The 24,082-nt window shown below is 39.8% G+C and overlaps 1 protein-coding gene across 1 annotated transcript; it reads left to right on the top strand.

Annotated features, from left to right (window-relative positions):
* The first annotated feature begins 4,619 nt into the window (after window positions 1–4,619).
* Window positions 4,620–22,809, top strand: DR1 (down-regulator of transcription 1). Its single transcript, XM_079777088.1, has 3 exons — window positions 4,620–5,570; window positions 15,618–15,781; window positions 20,719–22,809. Exons 1-3 carry the CDS (start codon window positions 5,351–5,353, stop codon window positions 20,863–20,865), a joined length of 531 nt encoding a protein of 176 aa, XP_079633214.1. The 5' UTR covers window positions 4,620–5,350; the 3' UTR covers window positions 20,866–22,809.
* The last annotated feature ends 1,273 nt before the right edge of the window (window positions 22,810–24,082 follow it).

The raw sequence follows: 24,082 nt of genomic DNA, 5'->3' as shown, positions 1-24,082 counted from the left end.
TAACCTTATAAATGTGGTTCTGAACACTGTGTCGTCCAATAGTTTACTTTCCTCCATCTCTTCTATTTGTGACATACTTCGGTGTCTCCGCATTTTGGCTGCCTCCCTGTGTTGATGGAGTGGCTTTGTGTGGTCAGTGACATATAGGGGCCGGTAGCTCAGCTTCCCCAATCACCCTAGGCGGTCGCTCTTGGTACACCTCTTTGTGGGCTGAGTGGAAAGTCTTGGTGTAGTTAAAAGCCTTGATTCCTGTTGGTACACTGGGAGGAATTGACCTCCAGGCCAATGGCTGTGAGGACCTGCTGTGTCTATAATGGAAGCACTGCTGCGCTGGAGACACGCTTGTGGTACAGGGCTTGTTTGAGTGGGGCTTTGGTGCTCACTGAGTCCGCCTCCCGAATGTGTCACTTATGGATGTGAGGAGTTGAAATCTGGTGCCTCACACTGACCACTAGGTGCATTGGCTTCTGGATCTCCAATGGGGTGCAGTTCAGCTGCTGTCTGAGGCTACCCTGCAGGAGCTACAGCGAGAACTGCCGTCCTCTCCTCCCTGCTTGGAGCTTGGAGGCCTTGGAGCTGTCTGTACCGGGTTGCAAGTTTACTAGTTTAAACTGCAATAGAGAAGGCCATTCATATGCAAAAGCCACTGCTAGGAGCTTCGTGTGTTTGTAGATTGTGCGGGGCGGAGTCTCAGGGCATCTCTAGGCTAGGGCGTGTCAAACAGCAATGGCTGGCAGTGAGCCGCCTCCAACTGCGTCCCTGCCATCTCGCGTGCCGGCGCAGCCAACAATTCTATCTCCATGCAGCTCTGCTAGTAAGCCACCCTCACTCTCCGACCCAATGGCAGACAGACCAGTTTCTCCCCAGAAACTGGATTTAAGAGAGATTGGGGGCTTGTCTCTCTTCAGATTGAAGAAAGCAACGCCCGCCTCCAGCTGCCAGCTCGTATCATGCACGCGCTCCCCTGTACCTCAGTTTTTCAGCGTTTGTGTCCTGATTGCACCTGTCTCTTTCAGTCTAGTTGTAGAGGTTCCGCTCAGCCAGCTTTCCTGTGGTTCTGGGTGATAGACGTTCTATCTTTTAGTTGTAGTTTTGGAAATTGTTGTGGACGGCAGCAGCCCAGATGTCTATCTACACCGCCATCTTGGATCTCTCTCTCCACAACTTTATATTGTTACTTTGAACACCAAATATTACCTTCCTTTCTCTCGTCTTTCAAAAGTCTGTATTTCAGGGCAACTCCTTCACTACTTCTTCCCAACAGCTCCAATAGATTCTTTAGTGATTACTGTATGATACATCCTCTTGCAGACTCAGCATGAACCCATAGAATGAAATGACCATTTGGGGGTTATTTGTCCTTGCAGCAGACCTGGACTATCTTGAATATATATCTATATCGATATCTATACCTATATCTATAATAAAAGCATAATATGCTAATTAGACTGGACGTCCTTCCAGATGACCTTCCGGACAAAGCCAGGGCTACAGCCATGGGATCAAGGCAGCCACCATGGCTGCAAGGGCGGGATCCAGGCAGCCGCCGTGGCTGCGACGGCCTACTCTGCCACAAATTTTGTGCCTCTAGTATACATATATCCTATATAATAAAAGCCTAATATGCTAACTGTCCAGTTGTCCATTCAACCAATCAAAGTGTAATATGCTAATGATATGCTAAGGCTGCTCAACCACTTGCTATGATGTGCACTAACCACCAGGGGGCAGACAGTGACCTGGTCAACCAGTTGTTATGATATGCACTGGCCACCAGGGCAGAAGCTCTGACTGGCAGGTTAGCTTGCTGCTGGGGTCCAGCTGATTGGGACTGAGGTGGGCTGGACACGCCCTGGAGCCCTCCCGCGGTCCCTCCCCGGCCCCAATTGTGCACTGGTGGGGTTCCTCAGACTGGCCTGCACCCTCTCGCAATCCAGGCTGAGGGACACCCCCTCCCAAGTGCACAAATTTCATGCACCGGGCCTCTAGTGTGTATGTGTGTGTGCACTTAATGGAACCAAAGTTTATTGGGAGAAGCCAGTCCTGGAAAAGGTACAGCTAGCGTTCTAGGAGCAGGCCAGTGTCCAGAGCTTCCTTTCCATGTTACAGTCGGGAATTGTTTAACATCCAAACTAATTAAAGTCTAATAGTTCACGTGTGGAGGCCCACATGGCCATAACCACATGGGCACAGGGGATGTGTTCCCCACAATAGGAATGTCAGGTATCTATTGTGTGCTGCATGCAGGGGAGGGGAGGGGAGAAGGCTATATTTTTTTAAATATGTTTTATTGATCTTTAGAGAGAGAGGAAGTGGGAGAGATAGAAACATCAGGGGGAGAGAAGCATAGATAGGCTGCCTCCTGCATGCCCCCTACTGGGGATCAAGCCTGCAACCCTAGCATATGCCTAGACTGGGAATCAAACCAGGGACCTCTTGGTTCATGGGTCAATGCTCAACCACTGAACCACACCAGCCGGCCTTGACTGCTATATTTACTTTAGGGAAGTTACCAGCTTTTCCCAGCTTTACTTTTCTTATCTGTAAAATGGAGATTAAAACAGTATCAAATAAGTTTGCTCTGAGTGAGGATTAAATGAGATAATACTTAAGTACTTAAATAAAAGTACTTAGCACAGTGCTTATCGAAAAAAAAGTATATAATAGATATAAGTTATTCATTTATTTTAAAATATATTTTTATTGCCCTAGCTGGTTTGACTCAGTGGATAGAGTGTTGGCCTGCGCACTGAAAGGTCCTGGGTTCAATTCCGGTCAAGGGCACATGCCCGGGTTGTGGTCTCAATCCCCAGTACGGGGCGTGCAGGAGACAGCCAATCAATGATTCTCTCTCATCAGTGATCTTTCTATCTCTCTCTCCCTCTCCATTTCTCTCTGAAATAAATAAAAATATATTTTAAAATATATATATATTTTTTATTGATTTCAGAAAGAAAGGGAGAGGGAGATAGAAACATTGATGAGAGAGAATTATTGATTGGCTGCCTCTTGCATGCCCCCTACAGGGGATCAAGCCTGCAACCCAGGCATGTGCCCTGATCTGGAATTGAACTGTGACCTCCTGGTTCATAGGTAGATGCTCAATTACTGAGCCACACCAGCCGGGCTGTAAGTTATTTTTAAAATTTATATTACCACAAACTAGCAATTGGTGTATTAGCAATGACAAATGAACAAAAAGGACAGTATTATTTGCTTTTTTTTAATGTTAAGCTTCAAATTACAAATGTTATAAATTATTGTAAATTTAGCTGAAAACCTGGGCATGCCTATTTTGAAGAAAATTTTAATGTTTTTTTAATACAAAAATTTTGGGTTTGGTTAAACTTAGTAGCACTGAACAGAGTTTGCACTTTAGAAATTAAAGAACTGGCAAGTGTACTGGAGAAAATGCTAAATGAAAAACAAAAACAAGCCCTAGCTGGTTTGGCTGAGTGGATAGAACGTTGGCCTAAGGACTGAAGGGTCCTGGGTTCAATTCCACTCAAGGGCACATGCCTGGGTTGCTGCCCGATCCCCAGTAGGAGGTGTGCAGGAGGCAGCCAATCAGTGATTCTCTCTCATCATTGATGTTTCTATCTCTCTATCCCTCTCCCTTCCTCTCTGTAAAAAAAATTAATAGAATATATATTTTTTAAAAATAAAGACAAAACCAAAACAGTATAATTAACCAAGATCTCCTGGAGATACATCTAGTAGTCTTTGTTAAACTAGTTTAAGAAAACATTTCAAATAAGCCTGTTGCTGTCCAATGTATCAGGAACAAAGTATCTAATTAACTAATAGTGCCAAAACTGATTTATAACATAGGCTCTTCCTGCAAATAACAGTATGACACACTTAATTAAAAAAAAATAATGCAGTTTTTGTGAAGAACTTAATACACGTTGACATTACTAGACACCCTGGACAGAAGCAAAGCTCAGAGCTGCTTAGATACTTTCACATACTTTCCCCTCTCTCCAGAAGCCTACGTGCAACACACCATGTACAATGGCCAAGTTGGAACCTCTTCCTATGGCTCACAGCACGGCACACATCATTTCCACTCCTTTGTATCACATTTCTAGTTTCCGGCTTAGCCATTAGTAGTGACTGGGAGGGCAAGTCACTGCTCTGCAAGTTTTGTTTCCCATAAAACAAAACTGTGTGGAGGCCCACAGGAAGCTTTGATCCCAATCACGTCTACTAGGTACCATCAAAAGCTTTCCCCACGGACCGTGCAGACAGGAGACACACTCTAGAGCCCAGGCCTTGTTCCCGTTCAATCCCAATTCGGGCTCTTTGAGGAACAGCAAAGAGAGTCCTTTTAACGAAAGCCAGCGCCCCTTTGTCCCGGAGCGTGGCTAGGAGTAGGTTTGAGGCGTCAGCTGCTTGACCCCTACCGCCCGCCAGGCGCTGTCCCGCGCGGCAGCCGCCAACAGGCGCGTGCTCGGGGCGCCGGGACCGCGAGGCGCGCGCCCGCCCGGCCACGGCCCCGGGAAGGCGCGGGACCGCGGCGGGAGGAAGTGGAGGCCGCGCGGATGGGCGGGAAGGCGCGGGTGGGGGAAGGGCGCCGTCACTTCCGGAACTTGATCGGGAAGGGAGGGGGCCTGGAGGAGAGGCTTCCGGTAGCGCAAAGGGTGTCGGGAGAGGCTTCCCGTAAACCTTCTCTGGCTTCTTGAGGGACCAACGTTGCCGCGGTTTCGGCTTCCACGATCTGCGTTCGGTCTAAACGGCCACGGCGGCCCCCCAGTGCCGTTTCCCTTGTGCCTGACTCTATCCCTAGTCGCTTCCAGGCGCCCGCCCGGGTTCTGGCAGCGGCCGCGGCCGCGGCCGACATGTTGTGAGGCGGCGGCGTGGTGTCCGAAGGATGGTTTGGCCGAGGCAGCGGCAACGGCTGCTGGCGGCGGCGGCCGCGGCGGCTCCGGCTCGTTAGAGCCCAGCCCGCTGTGTGTCCGCCCGGCACCGCAGCGAAGCCTGTGTCCCTGGACCTTCCTGTGCTCCGGCGCCGCTGGGGACCGGTTGGGCGACAGCGCCCTCCTCTCTGGGGATACACGGAGGTGGTTCCTGGTGCTCAAATCCCCAACCACCTCACGTTCCCGTCCCGACCCGGGCAGTGCTGCGCCCAGAACCCTCAGCTCCCCGGTTTTCCTCCCAACCTCGCCCTGAATCTCACACGGGGTGTACCTCGTCCTCCGGTGCCAGCCCGCCCCCCCATTTTCTGCACCCTCTTCTCACAGCGCCCCTGGATCACTCCGAGGGCGGCCTTTTGAAAAACCTTTGTGGAGTCGTGGACCAGGACTGGGGAGTTTTTTTAAAGTCGAGGCGCGAGAGATAGGAAGAGACGATGGCTTCCTCCTCTGGCAACGATGACGACCTGACTATCCCCCGGGCTGCTATCAATAAGATGATCAAAGAGACGCTCCCCAATGTCCGGGTGGCCAACGATGCCCGGGAGCTGGTGGTGAACTGCTGCACTGAATTCATTCACCTTATCTCTTCCGAAGCCAATGAGATTTGCAACAAATCGGAAAAGAAGACCATCTCTCCAGAGCATGTCATTCAAGGTGAGTGTTACGGGTGGGATTTTGTTTAAATGACAGTCGCGTGACCCGTTCGCGTCAAAGCCCCCATTCCTCCTCCCTGCTCGGGACTGGAAAGTGAAAAGGCCACGCGGGCGTGGAGGGAGCCGGAGCCGGAGAAAACCCCTCGGTGGCACTTTTCATCCAGCGAGTACAAGTAAGGATTGCACGCTTTTGGGCCAGCCAACACACCCAAAGGTAAAGGATTAGGCTCAGTTTACGTACAGCCAGGTAAGCCGAAGCAAGGACAAGAATTTTGCCTGCCTAAAGTGGAACCTAGACATGACAACTGAGAAATTGCCGGCCTAAGGTGAAACGTAGCTCGCTTGGAAAATTAAAATTCAGACAGGAACCTCAAGTATGAGTGGGGGGACAGCACCCCTTTCCCACTCATCTCTTTACCAATGTAGAGGAAAAGTTGAATTTTCTAACCGCATGAGTAAAAAAATTCTTCACACGAATGTGTTCAACGTTGTGAAGTTTATTGGTGGTGAATAAAAGAGTATATTTCCTGCTTTAAAAGTTGTTTGATGGTCCTACCATTAATCAAGAAGTTACCAAAGAAATCCAGTTCTATTCTGTAAGAAAAGGGTGAATATTCTTTTTTTTCCCTCCTCTCTCTTCTTTCTTTCTCTCTTTTCTTTAATTTTCCTCCTTCTATATAGCTTCCTTTGTTCTATGGAGATACATTTTTAAAGCTTGTATTAGTAGACTGTAAGAGATGTTTTTTCATGGAACATTTCCCTATTTTTTCCTGCTGCCATTACTGTTTAATTGTATACACTTAAACTTTTATTGGACATTTCTGAAAGTTTCAACAGTTTCTTCTCTCTTAAATTGAAAAGTAATAGGGATTTGAGAGATCATCTTCAGATTATTTGTTTCAGGCATGGAGAGACATATTTACTGGTCATAATGTCTTGGGAAGTACTTACACATACTCTTATGCAAAAGTTGTGTTCAATTTGAGGTGATAGCTTGCCCCTTATAATAATCCAATTAAAATCCTGTCAGTTTCTTGATTGCTTTTGAAGTCAGAAAAAAAGTATTAAGTTTAATGGTTAATTTTAATCATTTCGGTAGGCAAGTGGCTGCCTGCCATTTTATTGTTATAATTTCACTTTTTAAAGGGTGACTTTCCTGTTATTCTGAAGTAGAGAACACATCTGCTCATATTCCCCATATCCAATATTTTACTGTCAATATTGACAAGAGGATTAAATGATTCATTTTTGGTCCTTAATGATGTGTGAGAGGTAGATTTAAAATATACTCTTCCATTTCCACTTTAATATATAAGGAGGAAATAGATCCCTAGGAAAAAGCATATTCCATTTTTAAGCAATTATTTTTTTTCTATTTGTTTGGTGTGCTGGATACCCTGGCAAGTAAAAGGAAAGTCAAATTGTCTATTTTTCCTCTTGTGTTTTTATTTTTATATTGTATGTGCAGTTGTTGTCAAAAGTCCTTCACAAGATTATCCAACACATAAAAAAGAAAAATGATCTTTTATCAACATTGCCTTTCTAATGAAAATTGCAAAAATATTTTAACCCTTTGCACTCGCTTGCTTTTTTCTCGATTCCTTTATTCTACTCGGGATTTAATTTTTTAAATACCCCAGATTTTACAAAGCGTGGCAGTAGAATAAAAAACTGGAGTTTCTTTTCATACAAACTTATTTATTTGGATTTTTTTATATTTCAAATTATTGATACATTCAATAACCGTCACACTTGACATCCGAGTGCAAAAGCTTTTAAAGGATCTCCCTAAACATTTGTTTACACCACAGAAGTGGGGATCATTCCAAAAATCTAATAACACATTACAACCTCTTCTTGGGTAGAGTTTATTCTTTTCTAGGATATATTTAGATTTCTGATTGACATGATGGAATAGAAGTGCAGCTGTAGCAAGCAGTATGTTAAATGCCTCAACTTTGGAATATGATAAATTCAGTTTACCATATAAGTCAGAAAGTTCCAATGAAAACATTTTCCTTTGTGTACTGAATATGATGTATTAATTTTTTTAAAATCATGTATGGACCTGTTATAGTCTTATAAATTTACCTATTTTTTCTTGTAACATTGACATTGTTTAGTGGATAAGGACCTACCATTTTTGCCCAAAATTCTCCCCAGCTAGATGTTTAGATTTTATAAATTATAATCTCATATTAGTTTCAGATTTCTTAATCATTTTAAATATATATTTTTTTGCTTAAGTGGTTACTTTTTTTTAAAGAAACGTTTAATGTGTATATATTTTAGGTGTTTTAAGTGCATTTTTACAGACTAACTGGAAAGCTAGTTAAGTCACAGTAGACACATTTTTTACACTTTCTGTCAGCACTGATTATTTAGGAATGTAAGATATATCTAAGTGGAATAATAATGTACATTTAAAGTAGCATAATTGTTTTAAGTTTGGAATTTAAATAATAAGTTTAATGAACTAGACTGCTTCAGGACATCTCACTTGTTCACTTGCTACTTTGCTTGAGTCAGTTCTGTAAGATTCAAGTAAAAGTTGAAGTAATTTTACTGCCAGTAAATATGTGAAATACTATAACTTAAAATACTATAACTATAAAGTTATATTAAAATATTTTCCTAAATGTCTTGCTTATTTTGAGTTTAAGAAAGTAGACTTGGTATTGAAGATCACAGATACACAAATAGAGGGAATTCTAAGGTGCTCCTCATATTCCATTGCTGGTTTCAATGAACACATTCTTCAATGAGTTCTAACATGTTCTCTTACATTATGGAAAGAATTGACATTGAGAGTCAAGAGCTGCAAGTTCTACACTGGAAAGTTTTTCACCTTAGGCAAATTTGTTAAGTGTTTCCCCATTTATGTATAAATAATACTTAATAGTTTCAGGTATAACTTGCAGTTATTGAGAATCAGTTAAGGTTGAGAATCTTATGAAATATGCTACAATAAATAATAATTTTAAAAATTCATGTAGTATTTCTGATCTTCTATATATATAAAAGGCTAATATGCAAAGTGTCCCCTTGGGAGTTTGACTAGGAGACTGGGAGTTTGATTGCTTGCTATGATGTGCGCTGACCACCAGGGGGTTGGCGCGGAACAAAGGAAGGCCCCAGCTGGCAGCCAGAAGGCCCTGATCGGCCCTGGTCGCTGGCCAGGCCGGGGACCCTACCCGTGTGCAAATTTCGTGCACCAGGCCTATAGTTAAAATATAAAGCTGAAAATCTGTTATGTTTAACCATACATCATATCTTTTGTAAAGCCAGAGTGTAAGAATATTTTAAGTGATACTATTTTCTTTCTGCATTTTCAATCTCTTGCTACATCTTTTTCACATTTATGAGAATAGTAAGTGAAAGTAGTAAAAGTTTGAGGATTTGCTTCTTCAGCAATTGAGTTGCTGTAAGCTATCTATGTTGGGTGTCTTTTTAAAAATTCTAGTCCCTCTCATACTGGTACTTTTCTGTGGGTTTTTATTGTTGTTGTTGTTTATTTGTTTTTAATCCTCACCTGAGGATATTTTTTCCATTTTTTTTTTCAGAGTGGAAGGGAGGGAGGAGGGAGGTGGGGAGAAGAGAGAGAAAAATATTGATGTGAGAGAGACACATCAATTGGTTGCCTCCTGCACACGCCCCAGCAAGGCTGGGGGTCAAACCGGAACCTGGAGTGGAGGTACATCCCCTTGACTGGGAATGGAACCCACAACCCTTCCATCTACATGCCAATGCTCTAACCACTGAGCAAACCAGCCAGGGTTCATACTGGTACTTTTGTAAAATACAATAAAAATGGATCACTAGAAAAATAAGAAAAGGTATAAATAAAAAATTTATTTTTTTGTTGTTAGACATAAAATTACTGTCAAATTGCTATAAAGGTTCTTTTTCCCCTTTTGTTGAGATATAATTGACTATAACATTGTATAGTTTAAGTTGTACAATATAATGATTTGATATATGTATATATTGTGAAATGATTACCACAATTAGGTTAGTTAACACATCTATCACCACATAAAGTTACAGTTTTGTTATGAAGTTTCTTAAATGCTTACTTTGATTTTCCATACTTAACTCACACAGACCATTACAAGCAATTCTGGCATAAACGGACCACCCTTTGCGTAGCTTTGCTCTAAAGTCTAAACCACAGTCTATTTTGGAAAGTGGATGTGAAGTAGTTTTGAAATCAGGGGATCTGAGTAATTGCAGAGAAGTTGTAATAATAATGAAAATGAGAATGATACTGTATTGCCTAAATAATCGTCCATGCGGATATTTTTTTCCTAAGAGACAACATGTAATTTGCGTTGCACAGTATATAATCAGTACTTTTTCAAGTTAGGATTTTATTATTTTTCTTAAAATTGATACTAGTATATGTTTTGTTTTTCTTCTGCCACCCAGCAATTACTTTTGAATACTACTATGTACTTGACACTGTGCTAGATACTGCTAAGGATATAAAGGTGAATGATACTTAATTCCTGCTCTGCCATCATTCTCTTTGTCCCAGATTTCCGTGAGTTATGATACCATAGAGGACATAGTTCTTAAGGGTCTTCAGAAACCTTGTCTGGCTTATGAGCCAAAATGTCGATTTGGCTACATCCTTTTAATGTATTTTAAGTGAATTACATTACACAGACACTCCTCCCCCCAACATACAAAATAAAATACAAAAATCAGAGAATGTTGTTATATTTTTAAATGAAAAACATGCAATATGTTGTGAAGTATAAATAATTCAAACAAATTTTTGTTAAAATTAAACTTTTCAGGATTGAAATAAGCTGTATATGTTATTGGTGGTGGAAGTTTTTACTTTTTTTTCTAAGTGGGTATCTTGTTAACATATGTCTTTGAAATTGAAAAGTGTGCTAAGTGATTTTTCCCCCCTAATATACCATGTACTTTTCTGGGCATAGTTTTAAGATAAATGACAGAGGGTAGTAGCCAGACCTCTGAGGAACAAATAATGTGTGTGTTTTACCCACAAATTTTTTAAAGATTATTATTTTTTTTTGGATTTTACTCTGAGATCCTTAGAGCCAGGACCATTAACATTCCATAAAGTCCCTTTGTACATATTAGAAAATGATATACCTACCTTAAAAACCTTTATCACCATCTGCCAGAAAAGGCACAGATTTTAACATATAAATTATAACACTATTTTATAAACATACAAATCTATGCTGTTTATACCTAACTAGAGGCCCGGTACACAAAATTCGTGCATGGGGGTGTGTGTGTCCTTCAGCCCAGCCTGCACTCTCTCCAATCTGGGACCCCTCGAGGGATGTCCGACTGCCCTCTCACAATCCAGGACTGCTGGCTCCCAACTGCTCGCCTGCCTGCCTGCCTGATTGCCCCTAACCGCTTCTGCCTACCAACCTGATCACCCCCTAACCACTCCCCTGCCAGCCTAATTGATGCCTAACTGCTCCCCTGCCAGCCTGATTGCCCTCCCCTGCAGGCCTGGTCACCCCTAATTGCCCTCCCCTGCAGGCCTGGTTTCCCTCAACTGCTCTCCTCTGCAGGCCTGGGTCCCCCCCAACTGCCCTTCACTACAGGCCCGGTCGCCCCCAACTTCCCTCCTCTGCCGGCCTGGTTACCCCTAACTGCCCTCCCCTGCTGGCCATCTTGTCGCGGCCATCTTGTGTCCACATGGGCGCATCCATCTTTGACACATGGGGGCAGCCACCTTGTGTGTTGGAGTGATGGCCAATTTGCATATTACTCTTTTATTAAATAGGATAGAGGCCTGGTGCATGGGTGGGGGCCAGCTGGTTTGCCCTGAAGGGTGTCCTGGATCAGGGTGGGGTTCCCTTGGGGCGTGGAGCGGCCTGGGCAAGGGGCCTGTGATGGTTTGCAGGCTGGCTACGCCCCCCAGCGACCCAAGCGAAGGCCCAGGGATCTGGGATTTATTTATCTTCTATAATTGAAACTTTGTAGCCTTGAGTGGAGGCCAGGGCTGGCCAGGAAGTTTGGCTTCCTCCATCGCTGGGGAAACCCAAGCCGCCTGCTCGCTCCGTGGCCGTAACCATTTTTGTTGGGATTTATTTATCTTCTATAATTGAAACTTTGTAACCTTGAGCGGAGGCCTGGGCCGGCCAGGGTGTGTAGGAAGCTTGGCTTCCTTCATTGCCAGGGAAACCCAAGCCTCCTGCTCGCTCCGTGGCCGCAGCCATCTTGGTTGGGTCAGTTTGCATACTCACTCCTGATTGGCTTGTGGGTGTGGCTTGTGGCTGTGGTAGAGGTACAGTCAATTTGCATATTGCTCTTTTATTAAATAGGATGGTCTTCATTAGATATGGTACTGTTGTACATTGAACAGCCTGCTTATAACCATAAATCGTAACCTTCTTAAGAGCCATTCCCCTAATTCCTTTAAGATTCTACTTTGTGTAAAATGGGAATGATTACTGTTACATTATAAGAAATGATGTAAAGTATCTCCGTTTAGAAGATACTGTATCCAGTTATTAATATGTTAGCCTAAATATATTTAAATTTTTTTTAATTTGTGGCTGTTCCTGTTAAACTGTTCATATATATATATATATATTTTTTTTTATTGATTTTTTTACAGAGAGGAAGAGAGAGGGATAGAGAGTTAGAAACATTGATGAGAGAGAAACATCGATCAGCTGCCTCTTGCACACCCCCTACTGGGGATGTGCCCGCAACCAAGGTACATGCCCTTGACCGGAATCGAACCTGGGACCCTTGAGTCCGCAGGCCGACGCTCTATCCACTGAGCCAACCCGGTTTCGGCTGTTAAACTGTTTTATTGTGAATACAATATTTGTATATAGCAGCTCATTGAATAATAAATATTAAATATTAACCTAGGACTTACTTGCAAATTTTTTTTTAAAGCAGTGTTCTCAACCTTAGATGTTTTTAAAGGTGAGTTGTTTTTGTTAATTTTTAACCCAAACCCTCCGTGGTTAAAGGTAGTTTGGAATGAATTTTTTAAATGTCTAGTCTGGTAATTTATGACGTTTCAAAGAGGTATCTCTCCATTGTGTTGATTTGTTAATTTTGTAAATTTAATATTTTATATTATAAATATACTTGTTCAACTTGAACATAGGTGTGATAATGCATAACTGTATATTTAGGTCCTATATCCTTATTAGGGGACTCTTTTAAATGTAAGAGGAAAAATAAAGAATAATGATACATAGTCCAAGTCAGTTAAACTACTCTTAGGTACTAGACAGTATGTTAAATCCTTTCGATTAATTATTTGGTTGATTCCTACAACCCTAGAACTAATGCAGATATAATAGTGAATATTTTATTTTGCTTTTTCGATGGGTCAATCTCTGTTCTAAGCTCTTTATATCTATTTATTTATTCTTCACAGCAATCTAATCTGATGAGATGTAGATACTGTTATTCTTATTTTAAGGGTAAAGGTAAAGGAAGTTATGTAGGGTCACACAGCTACTATGAGATAGAGCTGGGGGTCAGGCCCTGGCAGATTTAGGGCCTGCATGCTTAACCACTATACTGCTTCTGGTTGTAGGAAGATATGGAATAAATACCATTCTCATTTTAGAGATGGAAAACTGAAGCTTAGAGATATTAAGTAACGTATCCAAGATTATACAATACAAATGCAGTGACAACTAAGTTTTAAATTCTATGTCTATCTGATTTCAAAAGGAGAAGAATACTCTGTCTAGGAGGATCAGGCAAGCTTAATTTGAAAATGGAGTTTGATCTAGGTCTTGACTGCATTACCATCAACATAAATGTGGGAAACTGGTGCCTGCTGGGAAACACCGAGCAGTCAGATTTAGTAGAAGTATGCAGGGATTTAGTAATGGCGAAGTAAAGCTGGAAAGGTTGGTGGAGCTAGATCCTGGAGGACTTAGATATAGGGCTAAGGTGGTAAGATTGTTCTTTAGAATGTGGCAGGATATCATAAACCATTCACTTGGTTTCTTTTGATTTTGTCTCCAGCCAATATTATTGAAAATACACTGCCATTGCTTGTGCCTTTAAAGAAGAAAAAAGGCTCTTGCCAGTGAGGCTCAGTTGGTTGGGCGTGGTCCTGTGCTCTGAAAGGTGGTTGGTTCAATTCCCGGTAGGGGGCATGCAGGAGGCAGCCGATCAAGGTTCTGTTCTTACATTGATGTTTCTCTCTCCTTCGCCCTCTCCCTTCCTCCCTCTCTAAAAGTCAATAAAAAGTATTTTTTTTAAAAAAAGAAAAAAGATACAAATGTTGGCATCTAGCTTTGACACTTAAAAAATAATCTATTAGTTCAAGTGAAAAATGCAGGCTGCCTAATCTTCACTTAGTTTTTCACTATACCCCAAGCTTCCTGAGGCCAAGAATTATACAGTAGTTAATTTGATATACACAACTCAGAATAATGTGTTACTGAAGTTTTGGGGATGGCAAGGTAGGGTCAGAAACTTGCCTTAGTTAAAATTCAAGTAATAGTACTCTACTTTATGGCATCAGGTTATTTTTATTTATTTATTTAAATATGTTTTTATTGTTTTCAGAGAGGAAGGGAGAGGTAGAGAGAGATAGAAACATCAATGATGAGAGAGAATCATCAATGGGCTGCCTCCTGCACGCTCCCTACTGGAGATCATGCCCGCAACCCAGGCACATGCCCTTGACCAGAATCTAACCTGGGACCCTTCAGTCCACAGGCCAACACTATCCACTGAGCCAAACAAGCTAGGGCCATCAGATTATTTTTAAAGAAGAATTATGAAATTAGTTTAATTGAAGAACTTAAAGTTGAAATCATTTAAAATATCTTTAAAAAAAACCACAGTTGACATGGTAATGTGGATTTGTAAAGGTATATTTGATATTCTTCCTGAAGAGCAAATCTCTGAAGGTAGAATTTAGAGCATATTTATTGAGGGCAACCTTGTTCATCAAATTGTTAAAAGACTACAGGAACTGATGAACTAAATTAAGTTTATTTACTGTGTTTTTCACTACTTCTATTTCATCATTGGCTCAGAAAACAAAATATGTCTTTAGGGCTTTGATCAACATGTAGCACTATACAATATAATTCTAAACACTATGAGCCAAAAGGAAATTTTATGCCTTGTCTTTCTGGGTTACAGAAAGCATTTAGAGAGTGTATTTTCTTGTAAAGAATTTCTTTCAAAATGTGAAAAAAAAGAAGCCCCCATTCTCTTCTCTCCCCTCCCCCCCTCCCCCCCCCCCCCCCCCGTGTAAGAGAAGGTTAAGGGACTGCCTGGCTAAAGGAACCAGACATCCTCGATTGCCTCGTTAGGCTTTGAAAAAAGAATTTTTTGTTAAATGCTTCTTTTATCCTTATACTTGTCCTTTATCCCAGTTTTTCTGCCACACCACATGAAATGTTTTAAGAGTGCTTCCTGTTAAGTTTTATTTTCAAGGGAAATTCATTGGCTCAATATAAATGCTGAATTTCATAAGTTATTTTCACCAGTATTTCTTAAACTTCGCAGTTTGAGTGTCTTTGCTTAAAATAGTTCCTGTTGGTATATTGGACAAAAGAACTTATCTACTCTTTTATTCTATCCTACTGAAATTTAGAACATATGTTATCAAAGCCTACTCTTTCTAAGCCAAATGGTACAAAAAATATTATTAACAAATATATTTCAAATATTTGCTCTTCTGGTCTTCTTTGAGAAAGTGACTGACTTAATGATGTTTGATTTACTATGAGTGGCATAGGAAAAATATTTTGTTACTAAAACCACATGTTCTTACGTTGGACTTTTTTTTTTCTTACAGGAAATGCTTTGGTTTTTAGTCAGCAAGAAAGGGAAAAGGGAAGGCCTGTTCTTAAGTTTTAGCTAATTTGCAATCTAATATTAAGAAATTTGACAAAATACTTTGTCATAGTCATCTAGATAATTGCCGTGCAACTGAAAGATAGGTAAAATTATTAGAAAACAACCACCTCCTCCTCAAAAACAAAAACTTAAAGTTTATACGTAGAAGAAAAGCTTATACTATCATTCTTTCATATTTTTATTTCCTTAGCCCTAGAAAGTTTGGGCTTTGGCTCTTATATCAGTGAAGTAAAAGAAGTTTTACAAGAATGCAAGACTGTAGCATTAAAAAGAAGAAAGGCCAGTTCTCGTTTGGAAAACCTTGGCATTCCTGAAGAAGAGTTATTGAGACAGCAACAGGAATTGTTTGCAAAAGTAAGTAATTCATTTTAAATTATTGTCATCTGAATCCTATGCTGTTTGCTAATAGAAATCAGACTGGTTTCTGAAATAATTTCCAAAATCAACTTACCTCGCAGGATTTTCTTTCTGTGGCTTACTTAATCATGGAATCTGATATTTAGTAGAGATGGCCAGTTTGAGTCTATTTGGCCAGTTATTTACTTCATGTAAAAGTAAATATTTGCAGCAACCTGTTTTCTAAAGAGAACAACTCTAAATAACTACTGAGATTTTACTCTGATTTTTTTTCCAGACAGAATGACTATACAAAGCATGAAAAGTAGACCTAAACATTTTTAAGATTTAAAATGATGGGCTGAAAATAAAAAAAAGAAAAATAAATAAAGAAAATAATGAGCTGATGAGAAAATACTCTTTTTAAAATTTATGATGAGTGGCATATAAAGAAAATGTGATTAATATCTACTTTGCACTTAAATTAGATCTTTAATATACATTTAAAACATTCTAATCTTAAAAAAATTTTGAAGTGTGCCAGTGGAGCAGAAAAAGGAAGAAGACTTCTCTTGCTTGGTACAGGTCTAATACCTAGACTGTGAAGGATTAGCAACCAAATACTAATATTTTTTTAAAAGAAGGGGAGAAGGTTAGGCCGTTTTTTCCCCTACTAAGATCTGGCCTCTCATTTGAAATTGTAAGGCAGTTTTGGGTTGAATAGATTTCCTACCAGTTACTGTAGTTACCATTGGAATTGGGAAGTATCATTTTAGGTAAGCTATTCCAGATTAGTACCATAGCTGATCTCTTTGCAATCATAACAACCAACTTGGTTTATACCAAAAGCATTTGAATTTTAAGTGTTATTAGGCACTAGACACCAGTCAACATTTGAACCAGTGGTTCCCAACCTTTTTTTGGCCATGCCCCATCTAAGCATCTCTAAAATCCTGATGCCCCTCCCCCCCGTGACATATAATTTTTATTATTCAAAAAGTGAACTCCTATTCACGTGGAGGAAGCCTAAAGGCCATTAACTTGGTCTAAATAAGCTTCCAAAGAAGCTTGCACAAAAGTAAAAGAATGAAAGGACAGTAGACGTACTGAGGAAGAAATCACTAAGAAATTATTTTTTTAAAAAAAGCCTATCTAATAAAGAGGGAATATGCTAATTGACTGTCACGCCCTCACAAAGATGTCAACATCCACAGCCAATAAAGAGGGAATATGCTAATTGACTGCCCCGCCTCATCCAGCCTCAGTCCCCCAGTCCCCTTAGCCCCGCAGGGGAAGGCAGTTGGCGGTGATCGGGCCAGCAGGGAAGGGCAGTTGGAGGCGATCGGGCCAGCAGGGGAGGGCAGTTGAGGACGATCATGCCGGCAGGGGAGTGGTTAGGTGTCAATCAGCCTGGCAGGCAGAGTGGTTAGGGGCAGTATAAGGCAGGCAGGCAGGCGATTGGTTAAGAGCCTGCAGTCCCAGATTGTGAGAGGGATCTCAGATTGGAGAGGGTGCAGGCTGAGCTGAGGGACACTTCCCCCACGTGCACAAATTTCGTGCAGCGGGCCTCTAACATATATATATATATATATATATATATATATATATATATATATATATATATGAAAAAATAGCAAATAAAGTTTTAAAATACAGAGAACTGAAATGCATAAATATGTCACAATATATATTTATACACTATACTAGAGGCCCGATGCACAAAATTCTTGCACAGGTGGGGGGGTGGGGTGTCCCTCAGCCTGGCCTGCACCCTCTCCAATCTGGGATCCCTCTCATAATCCGGGACCACTGGCTCCTAACCTCTTGCCTGCCTGCTGATTGCCCCTTACCACTTTTGCCTGCCAGCCTGATCTCCCCTAACCGCTCCCCTGCCGGCCCGATCGCCCACAACTGCCCTCCCCTGCCGGCCTGATCACCCATACCTGCCCTCCCCTGCCGGGACCTGCCTCCGCTGGGACCTGCCTCCTTCGTGCCACACGGAGCCTCAAAACCCCCAGACCTCACCGCACAGAGCGGCTGCTGGGCCCCGCTTCTGCTGTGCATGTGGCCATCTTGTAGTGGCTATCTTGTAACAACGTCACACACAAGGGCACCTAGGCTTTTATTAAAATAGATTAGTATAGATATGAGGCCCCTAGAACCATAAGAAATTCACTGTTAATAACTCATTCTCCAGTTGACCCCTCTTAAATATCAATTCCCCCCCTGTGGGGTGCGTGCCCCATGTTGGGAACCACTGATTTAAACTAATAAGAGAATAAAAGCTTACTACATATTTATTGAGTTCTAACCATGTGTTAATCATATTGCCATGTAATTTAACTGTATTACTTTATTTAATCCTCAGAACAACCTATAGTACTTAAAGATTTTACCATGGTTTCTTACATACCATTATATTGGTAAAATCTATAAGTACTAAAGAGGACAAGCCTTTGAGGCAGGCGTGAACACAAACAGTATTGTAATCCATATGAATGTAAGGTAACAAAGAAGGAGTAATGATTAAAAAAACCATTAGCCAGAGACAGGTGGCTCAGTTGGCTGGATCATCATCCTGTACACTAAAAGGTGGCAGGTTCGATTCCCAGTCAGGGCACCTACCTAGGTTTCGGGTTTGATCCCCAGATGGGACGAGTTTGGGAGGCAACCAATCAGTGTTTCTCTTTCACATTGATATTTCTCTCTTTCTCTTTCTCTACTCTTTCCTCTTACTCTAGAACCATGGTCGGCAAACTGAGGCTCACGAGCCACATGCGGCTCTTTGGCCCCTTGAGTGTGGCTCTTCCACAAGATACCACGGCCTGGGCGAGTCTATTTTGAAGAAGTGGCGTTAGAAGAAGTTTTAAGTTTAAAAAATTTGTCTCTCGAAAGAAATTTCAATCGTTGTACTGTTGATATTTGGCTCTGTTGACTAATGAGTTTGCCGACCACTGCTCTAGAACAAGCATGTCAAGCTCAAAGGCTAACACAGGCCATATAAACAAGGTTTAAGTTTATATGGGCCATAAAGAAAACAAAAACTTCAATTTTCATAGAAACATAGGTTTATTTTGATAGAGATATGCTGAATACAAAGGGCTGAAATAAATGAGTAATTGTTAACATAAAATAATAGAAAATTTTAATAAAAATTAATATTTTTTCTTGACCATTACCTTACCAGACACTGAATAACTGCCCAAATTAATAAGCGTAACGCAAATAAACATATATTTTTTTGTTCTCCGAAAGCAAAATATTTTCTGTTGCACACACCAAACAAGTCAGTACAAGACTAATGACGTGGCAGTCGGCTGCTAAAATAAATATTGACTGCTAGTATTAGTGGAGAGAAATGGTGCGCCTGCACGTAAGATGCATAAGGGAAATGAATGCAATACAATTATTGTAATCAGCCATTAGCAAACGTTGTAATTCGTTATTAATAATTATGTATACCAGGATATTGTAAAAGTTAAGTTACAAAATTTTTATTAAAACGTTTCTTACATAGTGTTATATTGGCTGGGCCGCAAAAATATTTGTTTTCCGATGATCTTAGGCGACCCTGTTAGCAGTTCTCAACCTGTGGGTCGCAACCCATAGGTTGAGAACCACTGCTGTAGAGCCTAAGACCATCAGAAAACACAGATATTTACATTACGATTCATTAACAGCAAAATTACAGTTATGAAGTAGCAACGAAAATAATTTTATGGTTGGGGGTCACCACAACATGAGGAACTGTATTAAAGGGTCACGGCATTAGAAAGGTTGAGAACCACTGAAGGGTGCCAAGTTAAATATTTGATGAAAGGAAAAACATACTCTGCTAGACACTTTACATACTTGGTAGAGTTTTTATGTATAATATAAATGTTATTATATCTATTTATACATTAAGAAACAGACTCAGAGATGGAGAAACTTGCATGAAATTATTCATTTGTTCTGCAGATATTTACTAACGACCTTACTATTTACCAGGCATAGAGCTAGGTGCTAGGCTTACACCAGTATACAAAAAAAACATAGTTTCTATCATTATAGAGTTTAGTTTATTAGGAAGGATTGAGTTAAATAAAACCAGTAAGTTCATACAATTAGAAAGTATTGGAATCTCAATTAAAACTCATATCTTCTGAATTTAAAACCTGTGCTCTTTCTATAATACCATGCTAATGGTTTAGCCATCCTTTAGTTTACTTAAATTTATTTTGAAAAAAAATTTTTAAATATATTTTATTGATTTTTTACAGAGAGGAAGAGAGAGGGAGAGAGAGTTAGAAACATTGATGAGAGAGAAACATTGATCAGCTGCCTCCCTGCACACCCCCCACTGGGGATGTGCCCACAACCAAGGTACATGCCCTTGACCGGAATCGAACCTGGGACCCTTGAGTCTGCAGGCCGACGCTCTATCCACTGAGCCAAACTGGTTGACCTATGAACCAGGAGGTCACGGTTCAATTCCCGGTCAGAGCACGTGCCCAGGTTGTGGGCTCGATCCCCAGTGTGGTGCGTGCAGGAGGCAGGCAATCAATGACTCCCTTTCATCATTGATGTTTCTGTCTCTCTCTCCCTCTCCATTCCTCTCTGAAATCAATAATTTTTTTAAAAAATATAAATTGTAAATTGAGAGGACAGAAGAATCAAGTGAAACAAAAGAAAAAGAGAAATACAGGTAAAAGAACCAAAGAGAAAATATTATGATTTTCCTGTCTACATTTTCAGCTTCTTCATTTGAACCAAAGCATAAATTATGTGACATAGAGGGGGGACTATCTATAAGAGAACCAATCTCAAAGAGTTCCTTTTCTCCAGATGTACAACAGTTATATAGTGGTTGGGAAATATTCAAATTTGATAATGACTAAGTTTGCAATATACACTAAAGTGTGTATTCTATGGGTATTTAAAAAATTACTTGTTCTTATGTTTTTGGTGTTTAGGCTAGACAGCAACAAGCAGAACTGGCCCAGCAGGAATGGCTTCAAATGCAGCAAGCTGCCCAACAAGCGCAGCTTGCTGCTGCCTCAGCCAGTGCATCTAACCAGGCAGGATCTTCTCAGGATGAAGAAGATGATGATGATATCTGAAATTCACCAGCTGAGGTTCTGTTTCCTCTATAAAGGTTTTCCCTGCACAAGAAAACAGTGAAAGAAATGCTTATCTGTAATTTTGTATTCATCTTGATGGACTTGCCACTGGTACCCTAGGGATGTCTGCTATTGATTTTCATCTATTGTGTGCTATTCATGTGAAAACTGTCTCTTTGAACAATTGAAAATTTAAGGTTCAGTATAATATCAATTTTGAATTTTTAATGGTGTTTATGAGATTTTAGATAGCAGTGAGTCCTTTATTGATCAATAAACAGTGTTACAGAAAACTTCAACTTTATAAAAATACAGTAAAATTTATACAGAAACTCTAAATCTGTATTTTCATTTCCTCTGCCCTTTTAACTAAACTAAAAATTGGGAATATTAAATTATTGGGGGAGGGGGTGCTGTGTAATACAGTAGGCATTAGACCAGATTGGTTAAAAAGAACGAGTTCATTTCTGTAGTATGTGTTTTTTTGTCTTTTAAAATGAGTATATATATATATATATAGGCTACATATATATGTTTGTGTGTATATATATATCTATGTACGTAGATATATACATGCACACACATATATATGCTCAGATAAATATACTTATTTGAAAGAATTTCAAAACAAGACATTCAAAAACTAGGAAGGGTATGTTCCATAGTAGTGTATAAATTTGGTGGGTCATGTTTTTTATTTTGTTTTGTTTTATGTAGAGGTAAAACCTATGGTTTTATTATGGCATAATTCATCTTAAGCTACACTATTACATTTCAAAGACTGCCCAATTTTGAGGACTGTCATGATTCTTACTATTTCACTCCGTTAATTGTCAGTAGTATTACTTGCTTAGTCCATTCATGCTTATTGGAACTTGTGAAACAATTGCTTAGGTTCTATTGGTTTAACTGAGGTTAATGAATATTCAAACCTTTGCTGGGGGAAAGGAAAGTTAATGAGCATGCTTGCTGTAAAAGAGGGGTTTTTGTAATTTAACTTATAGTTTACTTATTGTTTGTTTTTCACATTACTCTTAAATTTTTTTTACTAGATGGCCTACAGTGTCCAATGCTTCCTTTTGAAATGATATCATCTCCATCTTAGAGTGATAGCTTTAAAAATTGATTTGTTTTGTTTTAAAAAGCATGTCATAACTAATCAGTCCTATATGAAACATAAAAAGTAGTTTCAACCTGCTCATTAAAAGGGAGGAAACTTTAATTTGGTTCTCATAAATAAAGTATGGCAATGATTTATATAGGAATCCAGTGTGTTGAAGAAATGGCATCTTGTTTGTATTTTGGAAACAATGGAAAAGGCCACTTAAGATTGTATGAGGTAATCTAATCTAAATTCCTTTGTCAGTTGCCAAACTATTTAAATTTCTATATTCACCAAGCCCAAGGATAATTTGTGGCTGTCAAGGATTTCAATTTTAATTGGAGAGCTAAATAACGTTTACAAGTATTAGATTTCTTAATGATCATATTTTGCACTTTTAGGAAAAGTGAAATATTGTTATACATTTATTAAATACACTTCTCCATGCCACAAAAAGGTTAATTTAGTAGAATGTTTTAAGTTGAAGTTGACATTGTATCTATGACGTGCTTTGGACAACATAGAAGGGATTGTGTGTTTTTTTAAAGTTTAAGTACCAAAGGTAGTCTGGTCTAAGACACAGTAAGTTAATAAGTGTTGGCTTTTCTAATTTGTACTGTAACATCCTTATACTTGCTATTTTAAGTGTATCTGTTTCTTAAGTAAACAACTTAGATATTTTTCCACACCTTTTTTTCTGATGCAGAGTTCAGGTTAATTAATATTTTACTGCATCTGATAATGTATTATATGTTTGAAGCCTAGTGATTTTGCATTTGGACATTCTTGTGATTTCATATGCTGTATTCTTCAAGCAATAAAATTCTGATGTGTTTTATAAATTGTTTTTATTTTTAATGATCTATACAGACTAATAACAGGAGATTTCTGTTACTAACATTTTTACTAGTTTCAAGAATCTTAGACCCAAAACACATTTTGATCATTAAGTATGTAGTACCTGACTTTCTTCTTTGTTTACCGTTATTTAAGAAAATGTGGTTTTACTGTATTTTTGTAATTTATAGTCCTAGGGTCTAGATATCAAAAGTTAAGTAAGCAATGTTTTACTTTTAGCTTTTTTTTTTTAACATTTAAAAGTCACTATTTTGTCTGTTGATATTTTAAAAAATCTTTTAGAGAGAGAGAGAAACATCTTTAGTATTCTTGAGAAATAAAGTTATTCTTTAGTAAGTGTTTGCCCCACCTCCTTGAATATAAATCTTGGGTTTTTTTCCAGCAGATTATCAGATTGTTAAATGTTGAAAAGGTACCAATTTTAAAACTGAACATACCATACATATAGAGGAATACACAAGTAAGGTTTTTCACAAATTAAGCATACTCTTTCCACTGAGTCATTGTTAACCCTCAGACCAAGACAACAGTGCATTATGAGCATCCGAGAACCTTCCTCTTGCTCCTATCTTTTTAAAAAAATATATTTTATTGATTTTTTACAGAGAGGAAGGAAGAGGGATAGAGAGTTAGAAACATCAATGAGAGAGAAACATTGATCAGCTGCCTCCTGCACACCTCCTACTGGGGATGTGCCCTCAACCAAGGTACATGCCCTTAACTGGAATCGAACCTGGGACCCTTCAGTCCACAGGCCGACGCTCTATCCACTGAGCCAAACGGGTTAGGGCAGTGATGGGCAACCTTTTGAGCTTGGTGTGTCAAACTTCGCCAAAAAACTGAGCATAACTCGGGTAGTGTGTCACTTTGAGGAAAAAACATTATTTCACAAATGTTTCATCCTCGGGAGCAGCAAATGTTTCATCGCCGCGTGTCATTAGAAATGGCTACACGTGTCAGTGCTGACACGCGTGTCATAGGTTTGCCATCACTGGGTTAGGGCCATATATCCAGTTTTAGTATGTACTTGTCAGTTTTCCAAAATGTTTGTGAGAAGACACCATTTTAATGTGTACCATAATAATGAATTACTAATTGTTTAGTGGCCTAAGAATGTTTATGGATTTCTCAAAATACCAAAATTATACCAAATAAGTTATACTTGCTACAGCAGATATGTTCTTTTTTTTTAGTTATTTTGCCCCCCTCCCCCCCCCCCCCCACACACACACTTATCAGTAGGGGGAAGTTTAATAA

Source organism: Cnephaeus nilssonii, assembly GCF_951640355.1.
Source record: "Cnephaeus nilssonii genome assembly, chromosome: 7".
NCBI lineage: Eukaryota > Metazoa > Chordata > Mammalia > Chiroptera > Vespertilionidae > Cnephaeus > Cnephaeus nilssonii.
This window is presented reverse-complemented; position numbering and strand designations above follow the sequence as displayed.

Bases quoted from the DNA above. Each gene is read 5' to 3' on its own strand.
- DR1 (XM_079777088.1), top strand. From the start codon at position 5,351: ATGGCTTCCTCCTCTGGCAACGATGACGACCTGACTATCCCCCGGGCT. The intron at 5,571-15,617 runs GTGAGTGTTACG...TTATTTCCTTAG, and splicing joins TCCAGAGCATGTCATTCAAG to CCCTAGAAAGTTTGGGCTTT. The intron at 15,782-20,718 runs GTAAGTAATTCA...TTTGGTGTTTAG, and splicing joins AACAGGAATTGTTTGCAAAA to GCTAGACAGCAACAAGCAGA.